This window comes from Quercus suber, unplaced genomic scaffold (genome assembly GCF_002906115.3).
Source record: "Quercus suber isolate HL8 unplaced genomic scaffold, Cork oak 2.0 scaffold_127, whole genome shotgun sequence".
In the NCBI taxonomy this organism is placed as follows: Eukaryota; Viridiplantae; Streptophyta; class Magnoliopsida; order Fagales; family Fagaceae; genus Quercus; species Quercus suber.
The window spans coordinates 538,196-556,813 of NW_027069590.1; the positions used below are offsets into that span (position 1 = coordinate 538,196).

At 33.5% G+C, this 18,618-nt stretch overlaps 1 protein-coding gene across 6 annotated transcripts; it reads right to left on the reverse strand.

The window, feature by feature from the left end:
• Positions 1–7,079: 7,079 nt before the first annotated feature.
• LOC112034948 (transmembrane 9 superfamily member 2) lies at positions 7,080–18,077 on the reverse strand. 6 transcript variants are annotated; one of them, XM_024067777.2, is made up of 9 exons: positions 17,809–18,077; positions 17,101–17,199; positions 15,333–15,459; positions 14,524–14,564; positions 13,834–14,425; positions 13,600–13,737; positions 13,346–13,502; positions 12,764–13,248; positions 7,080–7,492 (listed from the first exon to the last, which is right to left on the reverse strand). In XM_024067777.2, the coding sequence occupies exons 3-9, from the start codon at positions 15,386–15,388 to the stop codon at positions 7,273–7,275; spliced, it is 1,689 nt and encodes a 562-aa protein (XP_023923545.1). In that variant the 5' UTR covers positions 15,389–15,459; positions 17,101–17,199; positions 17,809–18,077; the 3' UTR covers positions 7,080–7,272. The 6 variants fall into 6 exon arrangements, with proteins under 6 accessions (XP_023923545.1, XP_023923542.1, XP_023923544.1 ...); XM_024067774.2 differs by having other exon boundaries at positions 15,310–15,459; XM_024067776.2 differs by having other exon boundaries at positions 15,333–15,464.
• Between the last annotated feature and the right edge of the window lie 541 nt (positions 18,078–18,618).

The following is an 18,618-nucleotide window of genomic DNA, read 5'->3' on the forward strand; positions in this document are numbered from 1 at the left end:
GTCTTCCCCTTGTCTATGATACATAATTGCTCTAGATGCTTTCTCTTCTCTACATGTATGTGATGGCCTTGCACAATTTCAACAAAAGTTCTAGAGATGTGAATCTTCAAATTATGCCTATGCAGCTAAGCGACAAATTTCGATGAGCCACCCACTACATATTGAGAAGGATACAACATCCTTCTTAATTTAACTCAAAAAATCCTCCAACCATTTTTTGCACTGCCTTCAACGATAATAATCAACCTCCTAGACCCGCCAACTTTGGGTTCAGTCAAGAATAAGAACTGACCAAAAGATTTGGAGCTCTATTGGAGAGTATAAGCAATATCACCATCCCTAAAAGTAAAAAACTGCTTGGAGCTAATCCCAACGGCAGTGTATTCAATATTCTTCATCAACCATTGTGCCGCACTCTTACCCATGAAAACTGATTTCATAAAATATTTGCCCTGCTCAAAAATCCGTAGCAAAAAATGAAGTTCCCCTTCCTCTATTAGTAATTGAAAAAACTTTGATTCAATGAAAAAACTGTGGAAACCACCGATATCTGATCGGAAAACAAGAAAAGAACAAAATATATGACTAATCTGAGGTAGCCACCTTTTTCAAATTTTTATTCTTTATTTTATCCAAATTTGTATTTTAAATTCAATGCAACAATAAATGGATCTTTCTTTTGAAGATTTATGAGAGAATCAATCACTTGAATTTTCATTATGTTGGATTTGGATTACTTTCGTGGGCAATGCAAACATAAATAACATATATGTGTTTTCATTTATGTATATGTATGCATTAGTATTAATATGTGCACGTGTGTATCAGTAAATTAATAAACTACTGATTGTCCCCTGTAAAAAAATTCTCTCCATCCTTAAAATTTTAATTTAAAATTGTAGCACAAAATTGGAATGCAATTACTTTTTTCATCCGTCATATAGAATTGATGTGCATGAATAAGAAGAAAATAACAAAATATAAAGTTAGCAACGCTAGTAACTTCCAAGAATACACTCTTTCCATTCCAAGTGATGACATGGCGATATTATATGAATAAAGATCCCTTTATTTATTTTTTCTCTCAAACATTAAGTTTGAGTGCCACCAAAGTCATATGACAAACAACTAATTATTTGAATGTATAATTGATATTAGTATATATTGTTTGAATGTATAATGTATAATTTTGATAGATTGGTTTGTAATGTATAAACAGGTTGATAATGCAGGAGTTTGTGATATACTTAAGGAAAAATAAAAGCTATAGCCAAATTTAAAAAATAAAAATAAAATAAAATAAAATAGAAATCTATAGTCGCATTTTTAAAACGTAGCGGTAGGTTGAGGATCTATAGCCACGTTTATTAAACGCACCTATAGCCAAATTAAAAAAAAAAAAAAAAAACCTATAGCTGTGTTTTAAAATCACGGCTAAAAAAGTTCCTATAGCGGTGTTTTTACAAATGTAGCTGTAGGTCTACAACCTATAACCGCGTTTAGAAAAATGCAACTATAGACCTGTCGGACCTATAGTCACGGTGTATAGGTCACACCTTAAAACGCGGCTATAGAAAATACAGCTATAGACCAAATGGACCTATAGCTACATTTTTAGGAGCTATAGCCGCGTTTTAAAAATGCGGCTATAGGTTGTGTTTTTTTGTAGTGATCTTCAGAAATTTCTGTCTGTTTGGTGATTGTGTCATTCAATCAATAATGCACGAAACTGTACATCAAAATGTATCATGCTGTCACAAGAATTATGCTTGAATTACAGACATGCAAGCATGTGGATTAATTTGAAGGTCAATGAGTGTCCATTTGAAAGAAAGTATCACTTCATTTTAACATAAACATGTAGATCATTAATTAAAATCAAGTGTACACATCAAAATCATATAGGTTACACAAGCCTAATTGTCGCTGCCTTATTTTGAGTTGACCCTCCTACACAAACACATCTCAAGTCCGTCAACTAAGCAGGCCTAAACAAAAATTTAAATTAAAAAAAAAAAAAACAAGCAGCCGCACATACAGTGTAGGCACGATTATCAAGCCCAAAATCTAACACAAAGCGAAGGAGGTAGCTGCACAATCACTGTATGTAAGGCCACCAAAGGTAACCAGATCTTGAATTTCTTCGAAGAATATTGCCGGTAGAAGATTTGAGAGAGTTTTGGGTACATAAACCCTTGATCTACAATAGGAGGCACAAAAAGCACTTTTCTCTCACTTTCAAAAATGTGCCTTAGGGTTTCATTTAAATACTATATGAATTAGACTTGAAACCCTAACCAATTACTAGGCATTATGGGTTGTTGGGCTTTAATTACATTCCGCAGATCTGTGTCTTGATCGGTCGAACCTGGCATATTTCAAATTCCTGAAACTTTCTTGAACCTACATTTTCCTTGTTCTTGTATTCTAACTTGCAGTACCTTGAATGTTGTCTAATCATACACATAGACTTAGGAATCTATATCTAGACAAGTTTGTACTCATGGTTTGCCAAATGTTCTAAGCTTTTAGAACCTAATAGGTATGTTATAAAATGTCATAATAGAAGGACTAACAATCAAAATCATCATGTATGTACCTTAACTACCTAAATGTCATGACTAGTACTGCTACTACTATTGTTCTTATTGTTGATGATGTTGTTGCATTATCTTATCTTGTAAGTAAGAAGAAGACATCATGATATATGTAGTCATGACCATCTAAGTTTACAATCAAAGAAAGTATGAATTGATTCTTAGCCGAAAAATGTTTCTGAGAAAAGGAGTATTTTAAGTGAGAGAAGGACAACAAAATAGCAAAGACCAAGAAGAAACGAGAGACAGACTGAGCATGAGAAAATGCCAAGTACCCTAGAATTAGTTCCTAAAAATCAGGTTTTTTACTTTTTTTTAGTGATCCATGGATGTCATTGTTGAATCCCATTCTAGATTTAGAAGGGTATAATCAAGATGAGAACTAATGTAGTGAAACACTTTCTTCAAAAAAAAAATGTAGTGAAACATAGTCTTGTATCTCAACTTCCACTATATCGTGTTTCCAAGAGAGATGTTCATGTTTAAATACCCTCTCCCCCAACTATCAAATTATCCAAAAAAAAAAAAAGAGGAGGTTCTTAGAAGGAAAAAGTTGTGTGCATTCACCCAGCTTCATAAAGAGCTATCAGCTAATATGATAAACCATAACATAGCACAATAAAAAAAAGAATCCTGTTATTTCCAATTCTCTCGCCAACGAAAAGAAAAATGTTCTTAAAACTGCTAGTCCCATTCTGGCTCACTAGAAAGTGAGGTTATGCAGTTTCTAGTCAACACACGTTCACATAAACCATTGCCAAGAAAGTCAACCATATATTCTACTCAACACAGAGTACTTGCAAAAGAAGACATAATATAACACACAACTAACAATTCTTAAATTTAGCAATCAAATCCATGGCCTTCGTTTGGTTATTGATAAAATTTGAAGAAACAAAGGAACCCAACTTCTTTTTTCATCTAAGTTGAGATCAGAGAAATCCACGAAACCATTAGTCCTGATGGGAAATTCTTACATTCTTATTTACCAAAATAAGAGAAATTAAGAAAATAAGTAGAGAACGAATGGACCTTCAAGACTTTCTTTTTCTTTTTTTTTCTTTTTTTTTTTCTTTTTGCTCGAAGCAAATAAAGTTCAGGACTAGGTTGTTCCTTGTATGATTATCATATTCATGGTCGTAAAGTCGTTGCAGGTTGGAAGAGAGGTGACAAATTGTTAAATAAGAAAATGGGATATGTGTTAGTTTGGTCTATTAACATTGTTTGATTCGATCATGCTTTTGATTGACTTCGCTATAACAATTTCGCTAACAGTATTCGGACACTTGCTATAACTGAAGAGGCAAAGTTTGCCGCATACTTCTGGGGGGAACATTTTGAGATAAAATAAAATTTGAGCATGGGATTAGCCGTTATAGCGTGTGCAATCAGACTAGTGTTATCATTTGTATCTCAAAATAATAATAATAAAAATAAAATAAAGACTATTGTCATGAACTTATCATCAAAATATTTTTGTTAACAATATCAGAATAGATGCATCAATCTTCTCAAAAATAATAACAACAATAATAATAAATGCAGCAAAGACTTCTTCTTTTTTCATTAAAGAAAGTACCTGCTTGTTATGAGGTTTAAAACATTTTGTTTAGTACAACTTTTTAAAAGTCAATTTTTTTATTAAAAAAAATATATATTTAATGCGCACTTACCCCCAAACTATACCAATTTTTACACTTATCACTTCTAAACTATTACACATGTAACACTTTTCAACCCATCCAATGAATAATAGTTTAAAGAAGTAAGCATACATTATTCTTATAGTTTAAAGCAAGTGTAAAAGATGTCAAGTTTGAGGGAGTAAAGAATTCATTTTCATAATTTAGAAGAGTAAGTGTAAAAATGGACGTAGTTTAGGAATAGTAAAGTGTAATTTTCCTATATTTATACAAACTTTTCAAAGAACCCATTTTAAATAAGAGTTTAAATTCTTTAAGGACCTCTATAAACCCTTTAGTTTCACCCTCCAATACCAACGTGCCACACTAGTATTTCACACGACAAAGAAAAAAGCCTACCACATACGATACTTATTAATTAACACTTATTCCAGAAAATCAAATCCCATCAAACACAAAAACTCGACCTCTGCTCACCATTTTTACAAGGAAAATTCAAGCCACTCAAAAGTCAAAACATTCATCACCCTCGTGGGTGTAATTTTATAAATGCTTATATTTAATTATTATTTTATTAATGACGTCATGTGTGCATTTCCTTCTGTCCTCCCTCAATTTTTCCAGACCAAAAGAAAAGGAAAAACCAATTTAATGCAATGTGGCGTATGTTGAATTCAATAAGAGAAATGTCTTTTCATAGTCTGAAGACTTAAAGAAATATATAGTACCTGTACCTTAACATAAAAAAGAAAGTATTGAAAAGATGCAAGCAGTTTTCCACTTTTCCATTTATGATGTCTCAGATAGTATTTACATCCCAATATTAATAATCCTCAATGTGCAAAAAGTCCCTAAAGCCTGACTTGCATCTTCTGCTTTTGAAATCTGAGGCACTATTGAAGCATACTTAATTGTTCTTGAAGAATATGGAGACGTCAAAGAAGAGAATATCGAGATTTTTGAGGAAATTAATGAAGGCCTTGTTATAGAAAAGGAACCTAAAATCAAGATTGTGGAGGAGATTAATGAAGACCCTATTATAGAGAAAGATCTTGAGGTTGAGATAGTAGAGACCATTAAAGAAGAAATTATAGAGGAAGTTGTCAACAATCTCGATGAAATCAAATTAGATGATTGCAACATTCAAACTCCTATTATTTTATTGAAAGACATCGAAACAAAGTTTATTGATTTTATTGGGGTGGCAAGATTTGATTTGATTATTGACTCTTATTTGGTGAATATTGTCAATTACATGAAGATCAAGGGAGAAGAAGTTCAAGTTGTCCAATTAATGACTTTCAAGTTTGGCAAGAAGACAAAGAAGGTGAAGTATTCAAAGTATTTGTTCTCTTGGCATGAGAGATTTCAGATTTCAAAGATGAACTCGAGGACGAATTTGTTTCAAGTGGAGGGGTCTGATGTAGGACACAATTTACTATTTAATTATTGTAATTTATTATTTTTGGTATTTTTATGTAAAAAAACGTTATTTTAGGTTTGAGTGATTTATTTCCTTATTTTTAGGTGCATTTAATGCTTTTTAGGTCAAATTTGATTCCTGTTATGGTTAGGTATCAATTAGGAGTTATTTTAGATTATATTTTACTGTCAGTCAAGTTTTAAGGAGCCCTTAAATAGGCCCTTAAGTCTGTAAACGTTTTTCATAGTTTATTATTAATAAAAATTCAGACTTGTATCTTTTGTGTTCTCTGGTGGATTCCAGACCTATCACCTTGTGGGTTCAAGGAACCCCTCGTAGATTCGAGGTTTACTATCCAGGAACTAACAGTTTAGTTTCTGTCCATCAAAGAGAGCATCGTGTGTGCTTCTCTTCAGGCTTCCGCGACATCACAAAATAATAATAATAAAAATAAAATAAAGACTATTGTCATGAACTTATCATCAAAATATTTTTGTTAACAATATCAGAATAGATGCATCAATCTTCTCAAAAATAATAACAACAATAATAATAAATGCAGCAAAGACTTCTTCTTTTTTTCATTAAAGAAAGTACCTGCTTGTTATGAGGTTTAAAACATTTTTTTTAGTACAACTTTTTAAAAGTCAATTTTTTTATTAAAAAATATATATATTTAATGCGCACTTACCCCCAAACTATACCAATTTTTACACTTATCACTTCTAAACTATTACACATGTAACACTTTTCAACCCATCCAATGAATAATAGTTTAAAGAAGTAAGCATACATTATTCTTATAGTTTAAAGCAAGTGTAAAAGATTTCAAGTTTGAGGGAGTAAAGAATTCATTTTCATAATTTAGAAGAGTAAGTGTAAAAATGGGTGTAGTTTAGGAGTAGTAAAGTGTAATTTTCCTATATTTATACAAACTTTTCAAAGAACCCATTTTAAATAAGAGTTTAAATTCTTTAAGGACCTCTATAAACCCTTTAGTTTCACCCTCCAATACCAATGTGCCACACTAGTATTTCACACGACAAAGAATAAAGCCTACCACATACGATACTTATTAATTAACACTTATTTCAGAAAATCAAATCCCATCAAACACAAAAACTCGACCTCTGCTCACCATTTTTACAAGGAAAATTCAAGCCACTCAAAAGTCAAAACATTCGTCACCCTCGTGGGTGTAATTTTATAAATGCTTATATTTAATTATTATTTTATTAATGACGTCATGTGTGCATTTCCTTCTGTCCTCCCTCAATTTTTACAGACCAAAAGAAAAGGAAAAACCAATTTAATGCAATGTGGCGTATGTTGAATTCAATAAGAGAAATGTCTTTTCATAGTCTGAAGACTTAAAGAAATATATAGTACCTGTACCTTAACATAAAAAAGAAAGTATTGAAAAGATGCAAGCAGTTTTCCACTTTTCCATTTATGATGTCTCAGATAGTATTTACATCCCAATATTAATAATCCTCAATGTGCAAAAAGTCCCTAAAGCCTGACTTGCATCTTCTGCTTTTGAAATCTGAGGCACTATTGAAGCATACTTGTGATACAAATCATACTCCCACAAATAATGATAGACACACTAATCACACTTAATAGACCCATATATGTGACGGACAAAGAGGAAGGAAGCAAGAAAACCCACAGTCCCGAGCATGAGGAAGATACCATAGCAGATGCAAGCCATGTATCCAAAGAAGAACGAGGTTTGCAAGAAACCATGGATATCTGTTCGTGCATAGTAATAATAAAAGCAGTAGCCAAAAATATACAAACCAGTTGAACCACCGCAAAGAAAGGACCTGACATTGAAATACTCCAATCAGTCAACAAAACTAGCATTCAAAGTTCTCATTGAAGCTGATTAACAAATTGTCTAGATTGCCGAAAAACATTTTATGTGGAGCAGTTTCAGTTAAAGAATTGGTAGTTACTAGATGAACCTATGATCCATAAATGCAACTGCAGAGATGAATAAAATATGATATACGTTGACAACAAGAAGAATACTAGAATAACAATCGAGACAACACATTTTATCAAAAAAAAAAAAAGAACACAAAAAACACAAAACAAATAAATACATAAATAATCGAGACAACATCATATGGTTAAACAGATGACCATTTAAAGTAGGCATTTTCGTGACTTTTGCAGGTATTAGTCTCACTTAGAACGTCAGTAGTCCTTGTAAAACTAAATCCCAGTAATAATATGGTTACTAATCAATATAAATTGTGCCATAAAAGACTTCAGAAAATGACAAAAGAAAAAAGGAATTACTAGTTTTAAAATACACATGGGTATAAGCATTGAGGGAATCAGTTGCAAGAGATCAGAGATTCTACAGAATCAACATTTTAGCACTAATAACATCTACTGGGATGAAATATATTTAGCAAATATACATAATCGCTAGGTAGAGTTAGAGAAGGAAAAGATTATATATCAAATGAGTTAACGAAAGAATCTGAGTACAACATATGATGTCACAATTCAACCACTTATCTGTGCATGTCACAAAAAGTCAAACGAACAAAGGATCTAGCTACTTGGTCTAGACCTAGGAAACATGCACATGGACACGACAACAAGGCTATTCTTGAAAAATTAGTAAACAAAACAGTGGAATACAACATTAATTAATTACTCAATATCTTTAGGCACTCATACAATTCCAAACCAAAAGGACTAATAAAGTTATAATTAGGGTTCCTTGTAATAGCTTATATAGCCCAGTTCAATGTAGTACAGGCCTGATTTAGGACTCAACACACACCCACACAACACACACACACTCATACAATTTAATCCATTCCAAATATTCCAGTATCCCCCACTTATATCCTCGATGTCCTTTTCAGGACTTTCATTGCCCAACAATGCCCCTGAACCACATGGTTACTAGGTTGTCTTTGATACCATTTTCTATAGCCACAAGGAAATGTTAGCTACATTATGATTAGGTTCATCGTAATCACTTTTTTAGCCTAGTTTGACCAAGTACACACCCAATGTAGGATTCAATGCACGCCCACACAACACTCATACATTCTACCAATCCAAGGTATCACAAGTCATTTAATATGAATTAGTTAAGTTATTATTAGGGCTCCACTTATACAACTAAGATCTACTGATTAAACATCAGACGTTGGAGTATAGTATTTGCTTATATAAGAGTACTAAACCCTTATTCTAACTAACATAGGATACCCTAATTCTAATTGACTCAGGAAATCCCAATTAGTGAATTGAAAATAGAATCATCTCTGATAATATAAATTACTAACAATCTAAGTAACACCTAATAAAAATCTAATTGACAAATAATTATACATTTGGCTTGCAAAATAAAATAAAACTAAATTAAAATTAAGATCCCTCAGTACCTCCAGCATCAGTAAACTATTAAATATTTGATTTCTCTAAACAACCAAAGATGGAAAAGAGAGTCATTGTGCAGAATAGGTTTTTGCTCAGAAATCCAAATTCCCTCCCTCCACCCAACAGGGGGGGGGGGGGTTTTTTTTGGATAGAAACAAATAGAAATTGGCACAAAATTAAATTAAGTACGCAATGAAAAAATCAATTCCAAGGTATATTATGGCATTTACAAACAACTAATGTACATAGTGCAGAAGCTTAATTGGAAAGCTAATATTCATACACAACATAAACAGTTTGGGGTGGGACAGGTTGAATCAAAACTAAGAGTTTCTTTGAACCAACAGGCTTTGTTTTTTAAATCCAAACCCACCCCAAACCAGTTAAAGGCATCCAACCTTGCCCCATTAAGAACAGACCAAAGCAGAGCTTTAAACAAACCTTCTTCATTGCCATCCCCTATTGTAGAGATTCAACTTCTTATATTGGCTAGAACATAAACCCCATACTAAGAATATTTAGGCATACATATCAACGAAGTTTGATTTAAACTCCCAAATCTATTCATTGCACAGACCCAGGTAAAACAAAATGTCAATTCAGGTTACCAGCCAGAAGCTCTAGAGAGAAATATTTATAACTTCAAACAAGACCTTATGACTAATACAATGATCAAAATAATCACCCAAAAAATATTGTGAAGTCCCAAAACTGACCCTAGATATTGTTGGTTTTCAATGTAAATAACAACAACGAAACCTTAGTCTAAAAATTTTGGGGTTGGCTGGATTTCAATGTACCAAAAAAAAAAAAACCTTATATTCTCTCTCTATCATGAACAAATATTAATATTATGTCACAATCTTTTTTCTTTTTTTTCCTCCTTGATTTTCAAATTCCTATTCTTTTGTTGTTGTTTTTTTGGATAAATCTAAATTGGTACTTGTTTTAGCCTGGAAGATATTGAAAGAAAGAAACTAGGCCCTTAGTATTGCTGGTTTCACATGTAAAAAATAATTCTGCATGCATCCATACCATTTATGATGTTTTCTGTTCAGACATGAGAGTGGAATATTATTTGAATTACAGTTCATTTTATGTTTAAGCGGTTTCCCGAAATCAAATATGTCCACAATAGATTGTGAAATCACAAATTTGTGACCTTTGCTATGTTTGTTTTTTATGTAGACTTGAGTTACTTCTTCTACCCATATTCTGTAGTATATTGCCAATTATTCAATAACATGTTGATATTATTTGAATAAAGGTTTAATCTCTATCTTTTATTTTTTCAAATTTTTATTCTTTATTTTATCCAAATTTGTATTTTAAGTTCAATGCAACAAGAAATGGTATTTTTCTTTTGAAGATTTATGAGAGAATCAATTGCTTGAGTTTTCATTTATGTTGGATTTGGATTACTTTCGTGGTTAATGCAGACATAAATAATATATATGAGTTTTCATTTATGTATATGTATGCATTATTTTATTTTATTATATTTTTTTGAGAAAAATGTATGCAAAAGTATTAATAGGTGTATGTGTATGTATTAGTATATTAATAAATTACTGATTGTCCCCTCTAAAAAAGTCAACTCCATCCTTAAAATTTTTATTTAAAATTGTAGAACAAAGTTGGAATGCAATTACTTTTTTATCCGTATATAATTGATGCGCATAAAGCAGAAGAAAATAACAGAATATAGATTTAGCAATGCTAGTAACTTCCTAGAATACACTCTTTCCATTCCAAGTGATGACACAGTGATAATATATGAATAAAAGATCCCTTTATTTATTTGTTCTCTTAAACATTAAGTTTCAGTGCCACCGAGGTCATACGACAAGCAGCTAAATACCTTGAATTAGATTGTCTACTTGCAGTTTTGTACTTAGTATTTGATGTTAAAAAATTGAATCATACATAATGTATCATGTGTGTGTAGGCCACGAAATATAAAACTCCCATTAAGTGCATCTTCAGAAATTTCAGTCATGTATTGTTTGGTGATTGTCTTTCAATCAATAATGCATGAACCTGTACATCAAAATGTATCATGCTGAAACATCACAAGAATCATGCTTGAATTACAGACATGCAAGCATGTAGACTCATTTGAAGGTCAATGAGTATCCATTCAAAAGTAAGTACCGCTTCATTTTAACATAAACATGTAGATTCATTCATTAATTTAAAATCAACCATACACATCAAAATTGTATAGGTTACACAAGCCTAATTGTCGATGCCCTATTTTGACCCTCCTACACAAACTCTCAAGTCCGCCAACTAAGCAGGCCTAAACAAAATCAAAGGAAAAACATGCAGCTGCACATACAATATAGGGACGATTATCAAGGCTGCCCCGGCCAACAGTAGAAGCCCACCCATGTCCAGCCCATAATCTAACCCAAAGTGAAGGAGGTAGCTGCACATTCATTGTATGTGAGGCCAACAAAGGTAAACGTGGTTACCTATATTGAATTCCCAGTTGGAAAGAAAAATCAAATTGCACTCCACCCATACAGTATATGCGTGACGAAAGATGACGCAGGCCAACCAGAACAACAGAATAGTAAAATTGAAAGACAAGAAAATAAATGCGTAGGAACCTAGGAGTCAACATCAAGGCTTGCTCAAAGTTAGCACCAAGTGAGGAAAACCACAAGGAATCAACACCTCGGTTAGCTGTCAACACCAAACCAAAGAAACCAATGGGCTATTTTATCATTCATCAAAATTTTCTCCAAACGGTGTACAATAGTTTGCTTATATAGGAACTAGACCCTAAATCTTAGTTGGCATAGGAAACCCTAATTTCCTTATTACAAAAATATTCTTGCTTCCAGATATTAAAATACTAATAGAGTAATAAATTTTTAGGACCTAAAATGTAAAAACACAAGTGACTTACAAAAATAAATAATACTAAATTAAAATAAAATATACTTGTGTCTCCTACATCAAAAAGAAGGGTAAAAATAAAAATAACAAAAGTTCAAGCAATATTGTAAGAAAGAAAAGCATGGGCCAAGCATGCATTGTATTGCGCGGCCACCAAGGCTCCAAGCTAAATAGCCTCATTCATTTCATTCATTCAAAACTTCCAACAAGAAGAAACAAGCACTCTTCAACGCTCCGAAGAAGCCCCAAATCAGTTCCAATACCCTCTAGGAGTTTCAAAAAAAGTTCCTAGGATTTAGAAAAGCAGATTCAGGAGGGAGATCCTTGAAGCACCTGGGCTCATTTGGGAAGGTAACTTGGATTTAGAAAGCCCATCTCCTTAAGATTTAAGTGAGCCCAACTATATAGACCACAAACCTAAGGTACCCACACTATCTCTTTTATCAAAAAACACATAAAAGACCATAGGCCCCCTATAATCTTGGACCCTGATATGCTTAGGGCTCTCATAAAAAACAAAACAAGACAGAGAATGATATCACTAAGACTGGGCTATACAAAGGCCAGAGCAATTGAAGCCACCATTTATTCTTCCTCGTTATTTAATTACCTAGACATTTCCAAGATACAAGGAATGACAAAAGAAAAGTTATTGTTGTTAGATGATTGCCATGGGGTGCCCAACACCTTCCCCATGCACAAGCGCATATCTAATTCTATTTCAATGATTCACAATCATTTATTAAATAAATGACTATATTATAAAAATGCTTGCGTACCTCCACCACCATTGATGATCTTCAGCAGCAAGCTGAAAGTAAGTCAAAGCCACAGTAACCAAAGAAGTGGCAATCAGAAGAATAATGAAGACAACAAATAGGATGCTGTATATTGTGTAGATCCTATGACCCCAGACACTAGCAAATATGTAGTAAAGCTCAGTGTACACAACAGCAAAAGGTAGAATACCAGCCAATGCCATCTGAGGAAGAACACCCCTATACCAGCGGAGTGGTGGAATATCTCTTGGGCACTTTGTAGTGTGGCAAGGAGCTTGAAATTCAGTTTGGCTATTTTTGCCTAGAATCCCACCCAAAACGAGCAATGGAAATGCAACAAATGTCAATAGCAGAACTAACACCAGTATGGTGCCAAAGGGAAGAGCTGCATTAGCTTTGTAAGAAATTGCAACAGTTTGAAGTAAGCAGAATGTGAAAAGCAGAGGACCAGAAAAAAGGCATCCTGCAAACAACAGATTCCTCACCTGCCACATCAAAATTTGAGATCAATTCACCTGGTTATACTCTAAGAGGCACAAGTATCAAAGCCAATTCTGTAAGAAATAATCTATCAGTACAGACCCAATTCGTTCCTTCTAGTTGATGATAAAAAGTGGTTGATGAGTATCCTGCAATACCAGAAGTAATTGCATATATGAAGACCAAAGCCATCAAGAGATTTCCCCGGTTATATGGATAAAAGACACCAACTAGTCCCAGTATCATAATTAGGATGGTACTGGAAATGCAAACAAAAAAAAGTTACAAAAAATCATCAGAATGTACTCATCTGTAATTACTGGTTCTAGACAAGACAGCCTTACTAAAAGACTTACAGAATAAACAACTGAGTGCCAGAACCGAGGACTGCAGCAATCAAAGACCTGTGATTTGGGTACCGAAACACATCACCAAGAATATACTTCCACCCCTTCTCCTCTTGGTCATCAGTTATTACTTCATTGTATGTATGTCTTTCAGGAAATTAAGTAAATAAAATGAATAAAAGCAATGAAAAAGAAAAATCATTCAAAATTGGAATGAATATTTATGCATTCCTGCATACTTACTCCATAAAATCCTTCTTAAGGACTCGCATGTAAAATGTTACAAAGCAACCAGTTAGGATGAGAACTGTAATACATGAATTCATTATTGCAGACCAATGGATATATAAGTGATGTGCTAGTAAAGAAGACTGCAAATACTTTTCCATTCTTTTCTCAAATGGAATCTTTGTTTCCTTCCAATTCACGCTGTAGATGAACTCCACAAGCAACTCCCTGTCCTCAGTAAGGTCCACAAGGTCCACAGCATGTGTATAGTCCATACGGGCAAAGACCTCAATCACACGGTCCTTATTGAAAAAAATATCAAAGTGAATGTGCATGAAAAGAAAAAATCTATCATTTGGCACAGCTGTGCCAAGTCTGTCAATCTTTCCAAGGAATCCCCAGATTGGCAGGTCATCATAATACATTTGGAAGTAATAATCCCTTTTGATTGCAGTTCGGAACTGAATAACTTCTTCCCTTGTCAAGTTCTTTCTACAAGCAACTTGAAAATCTTTATCTATCCGGAATTCAAGTTTATATGGAGCACTGACAAGACAATCTCCATTCAATACCTCACCTAGAGTTTCCTTCTTCTCCTTTACATAATCTGCCAATGTGATTAATCGAATAATAGAGGGGAAAAGTATAAAAATGAGTTGTAAAAACATATATCTATGAACATAAGACATAAGTGAAGATGAAAACCTGGTGAGCAAAAGGGAAGATCGAAGTAGCAGTATGTTTCACTGTATTTGAAAAGGACAAAAGATGAAATAAAAAATATACCTTGCACTCCTAGTTTATCGTAAGAAGCCCTCTACATCTCAGATATACACAAAAAAAATAGTATAGAAATTAAAGATTTAATAAAAATCCACTTACTAAACAAAATATTTTACATTTTGTGCATAATAATTTACCAAACTACCTCACGTTGTGTCGAAGACTAATATCAAATTGTTATATGCTTCTAAATATATGATTCACACCATATTTTTTTATCTTTGAAAGAAAGCGTGCCAAATTTGAGGCAATATAGAGAGTCAAAATGCGCACATAAGTGTGCGTGCACAAACTACCCACCCAACCCCACACAAACATATGTAAGGGTAAGTTCTTGTAAAAAAAAAAAAAAAGAGATCTAGAATTTTAGTATTGATACATAAATTTTTTCTTACACCAATACTCACAAATAGATAACAAAAGCAAAGCTCCAAGCAATCTAAACCATAGAAGTCCAAAACAGGAATCCTCCATTTGAAAACATTGACAGAAAACAGGAAATTCAAAAAAAAAAAAAAATCTTTTTTTTTGATAAGTAAGAAAGATATATATTCAAAAACTGCTAAATGCAAAGTAGCACAAAGCATATCAGACAATACAAAAAGAGAGAAAAGAGCAAAAACAAAAAAGAAACACTAATAGTAAAATGACAACATATTGAACACAGTCAATACTAATGATCACTTTATGGGCAAATTGAGACTCTACCTGGGATTGGAAAATGGCCCAACCTTGTTGGCGTAGAGAGGAACAAGATCTCCAGCTTTGTAGCGATGATCAATTGCATCTGACATCACTTGACTCCCACAACACATTACAAATATGGCAGAAAGAATTATTGCCACAAGTTTCCCCATTCTTCTCTTATGGCAACAAGAAAGAAAGTCCTAAAATCAGATGAAAATGACTTGCTGTAAAAGGAAAGATATGAAGATAAAGTACAATTTATACAGCATGACCATGTAAGCAATATAGACACTTATGGACATGTTCTGCTTGAACTTGCAATCTTAAGTATGTGAAGTCCTAGGGCTTTAAGAATTCAAGATTTGTTTTCCATACTTTTGGTCTTTCAAATAGTATTTCATCAAACTGGAGAAAATGGTGGTTCAGTGAAGGTATATATGGGGTGTGGTTGAGTTGACCATGGTTCAATTGCTGGAGTTTAAGGCAGAGATGACAAGAACAGTGAAGCCTTTAAAAAATATATATAAGGAAAGTAAGGACAGTGAAGCCAGTATCTTAAGATGAATGTGATCCAAAGTGGAGGTAGAGGAAGTGCAAACAATGGCAGAAATATGTTGATGTTGGTATTGGTGGCAATGGCAGACAAACAACGGTGATGAAGGCGATAGTGTCAAAGATGCTGAAAATTTTAATTGGAGAAGAACAGTGGAAATAAGGAGAGGCTGCAGCAGTGGATACATGATGGCAGAAGAGGTGGCAACTTTACAACTGTAGAGGCTGGAAGGATGGAAAAATGTAAAAGTACCAATATGTATAAAAAGTTTATGGTAAACTTTATGGTGGTAGGAGGAAAACTCCGTTTTCAAACTCATGAAAAGTATTAGCAGATACCAGTTATAGCTAGTGTAAATCTTTCTATTAAGGAATTATATGCTCCCAGAATCAAAAGTCCAATACTAATAACCAAGAATTCAATTACAACCCAAGTTATCAAAATTCCCAACTTGACGCCAACAATTTTTTTTTATTAGTAACTTGCACATGGATCTTGAATCCACGACCTCACCCTCCACTTAACACTTGAAAGGAGAGGAGGAGCCAGTTGAGCTAGAGCTTTTTGTTGACTGACTCCAACAAAATGAACGAGAACTTATCTAGTATGGTAATTACTCACCAATAAATAGTATGTATGTGTGTTATTGTTAGGGAAAATTAATTAACCCTAAACATTCTTCCCAATTCTTAACAATTTAAATATCTTCCAACCATGTTTTCTTTAGTAAGACCATTTTTTCCTTAACAACTGAAGTTGAGCCCTGAAGCCTGAAGGTCTATATACTCTTTCACTTTTCAAGAACCAACCTCTTCCAAAGGTGCGTCTAACATATTAATATTTTATATAAAGGACTAAAGATCTCTTAACAATTAGGACCACTTTCATAAAAGTCTACTAGACCATCTGGATTGAGGGGGAGGGAGGGAGAGTAGGGTAGAGTAGAGCAGAGTAGAACAGAATTAGCCCAAAATTAGCCTATTTTCACTCTCCTCTACTCTACTCTCCTTTACTCCCCCTCCCTTCCCCCTCAATCCAAACGGGCCCTTAGTGGATCTAGATGAGATGATTGGTGGGCAGCCTTCCCCCCAATTTTTTTTCGGAGAGATTGATTGCTAGTCTCAAACCCACAACATGCCGCTTTGAGTGGAAGGCACTTGCCATTACACCAAGGCCCAACATCTAATCTGGACCATTTACATGATGATCTGATTATCAAATGACAACAAACTGAGGCCTACATTATTAGGACCACTTACCTGATGATATTAGTATCAAATGGTAACAAGCAGATGCATAAAGTTTCCCACTATGTTCAATTCACCAATGACCTAAGTTCAACCAATTACCGGAGCCACCTGCACAGAAATTAGTCGTGTTCCACAAGTCAAATCCTGTTAGATCCAGCCAGTAATTTCAAGCATTGGTTCCACAAAGAAAGAGCACATTGTACCAAAATTCAAATACACAAAAACAGAGGCCAACTGCACCCAAATTCAAGAACAAGTTTATCAAACTTCAACATACAGCAGCACAAATTATCTAATAATTTCCAACTAGACCCTGCAATTGTAACACTTCATCACAAACTGAAACCATGGTGTGCAAAAGTATATATATAAATAAACACATTCACATGAACCATTGCCAACAAAGTCAAACCACATATTCAACTCAACACAGAGTACTTGCAAAAGAAAACATAATACACACACACACACACACAAACACACACAACCAACAATTCCTCAATTAAATTAAGCAATAAAATCCATGGCCTTTGTTCTGTTACTGAGAAAATTTGAAGAAATGGAAGGAACCCATTTTTTGTTTTTTCTATCTTTAAAGATTTCATTCATCAAAACTTGAGATTAGGGAAACCCACGAATCTACAAGTCCTGGTGGCAATTCTTAGATTGTTATGTACATAATGCAAAATAAGAGAAATGAAATGAAGTATAAATGACCTTGAAAGTGTTTCGTTTTTTTCTTGTTAGACAAATGAAGTTGATGAAGTTGTTCCTTGTAGTTGGAAGATCATCATAGAGGTGAAAACATTGAATGTGTTTTTTGTTTTGTAGTCTACATGGTTTGTCTGTTTGATTTGGATTTGGTTCTTTTATTGTATGAGTATTGACTTCCAGAGAGTCAACTGGTTCTTCTGTAGGGAGAAAAATCAAAGTTTCTGCACACTAAAACTAAAGGCCTCTTCGGACGAGCCCGGTTGGGTCAAAGGGCTGGATGTGAGCCTTAGTTGGTCCTGGCATATTTAGGGAAAAAGAAAATATACATAGCCCATTCAATCTGAGAATTTTTTAGGATGCCCATTTGAGATTATTATTATTATTATTTAAATTTACGGTGGATTGCTTTGGTTACTTTTATAATTTAAAAAAAAAAATTTATTTCAATTGAGCAGTTTTTATTTTTATTTTTGGAGTTGCACAACTTTCGGTACAACTTTCGATTAAAGTGGTATTTATTTATTAATTTTTGCTACTTCTTATTACAATGAAATACGCTCATTTCTTCCTTAATGGGTAAAATGGAACACCCCCATTAATATATTCTTTTTTTAATAACCCATATTAAAATTAAAAAATATATATTGATGAGTTTGTTTGGTATTGATGTAGGTAGATTTAGTACCCGTTTGGATACAGCTGCCAGTGTCTGCGTTTTGGCGTTTTCTTTTTTTCTTTTTTCTTTTTTTTTTTAGAAAAATGTTTAGCATGATTATGCACAGTTCAGTCTGGTGCACTGTTCACAAGACCTAC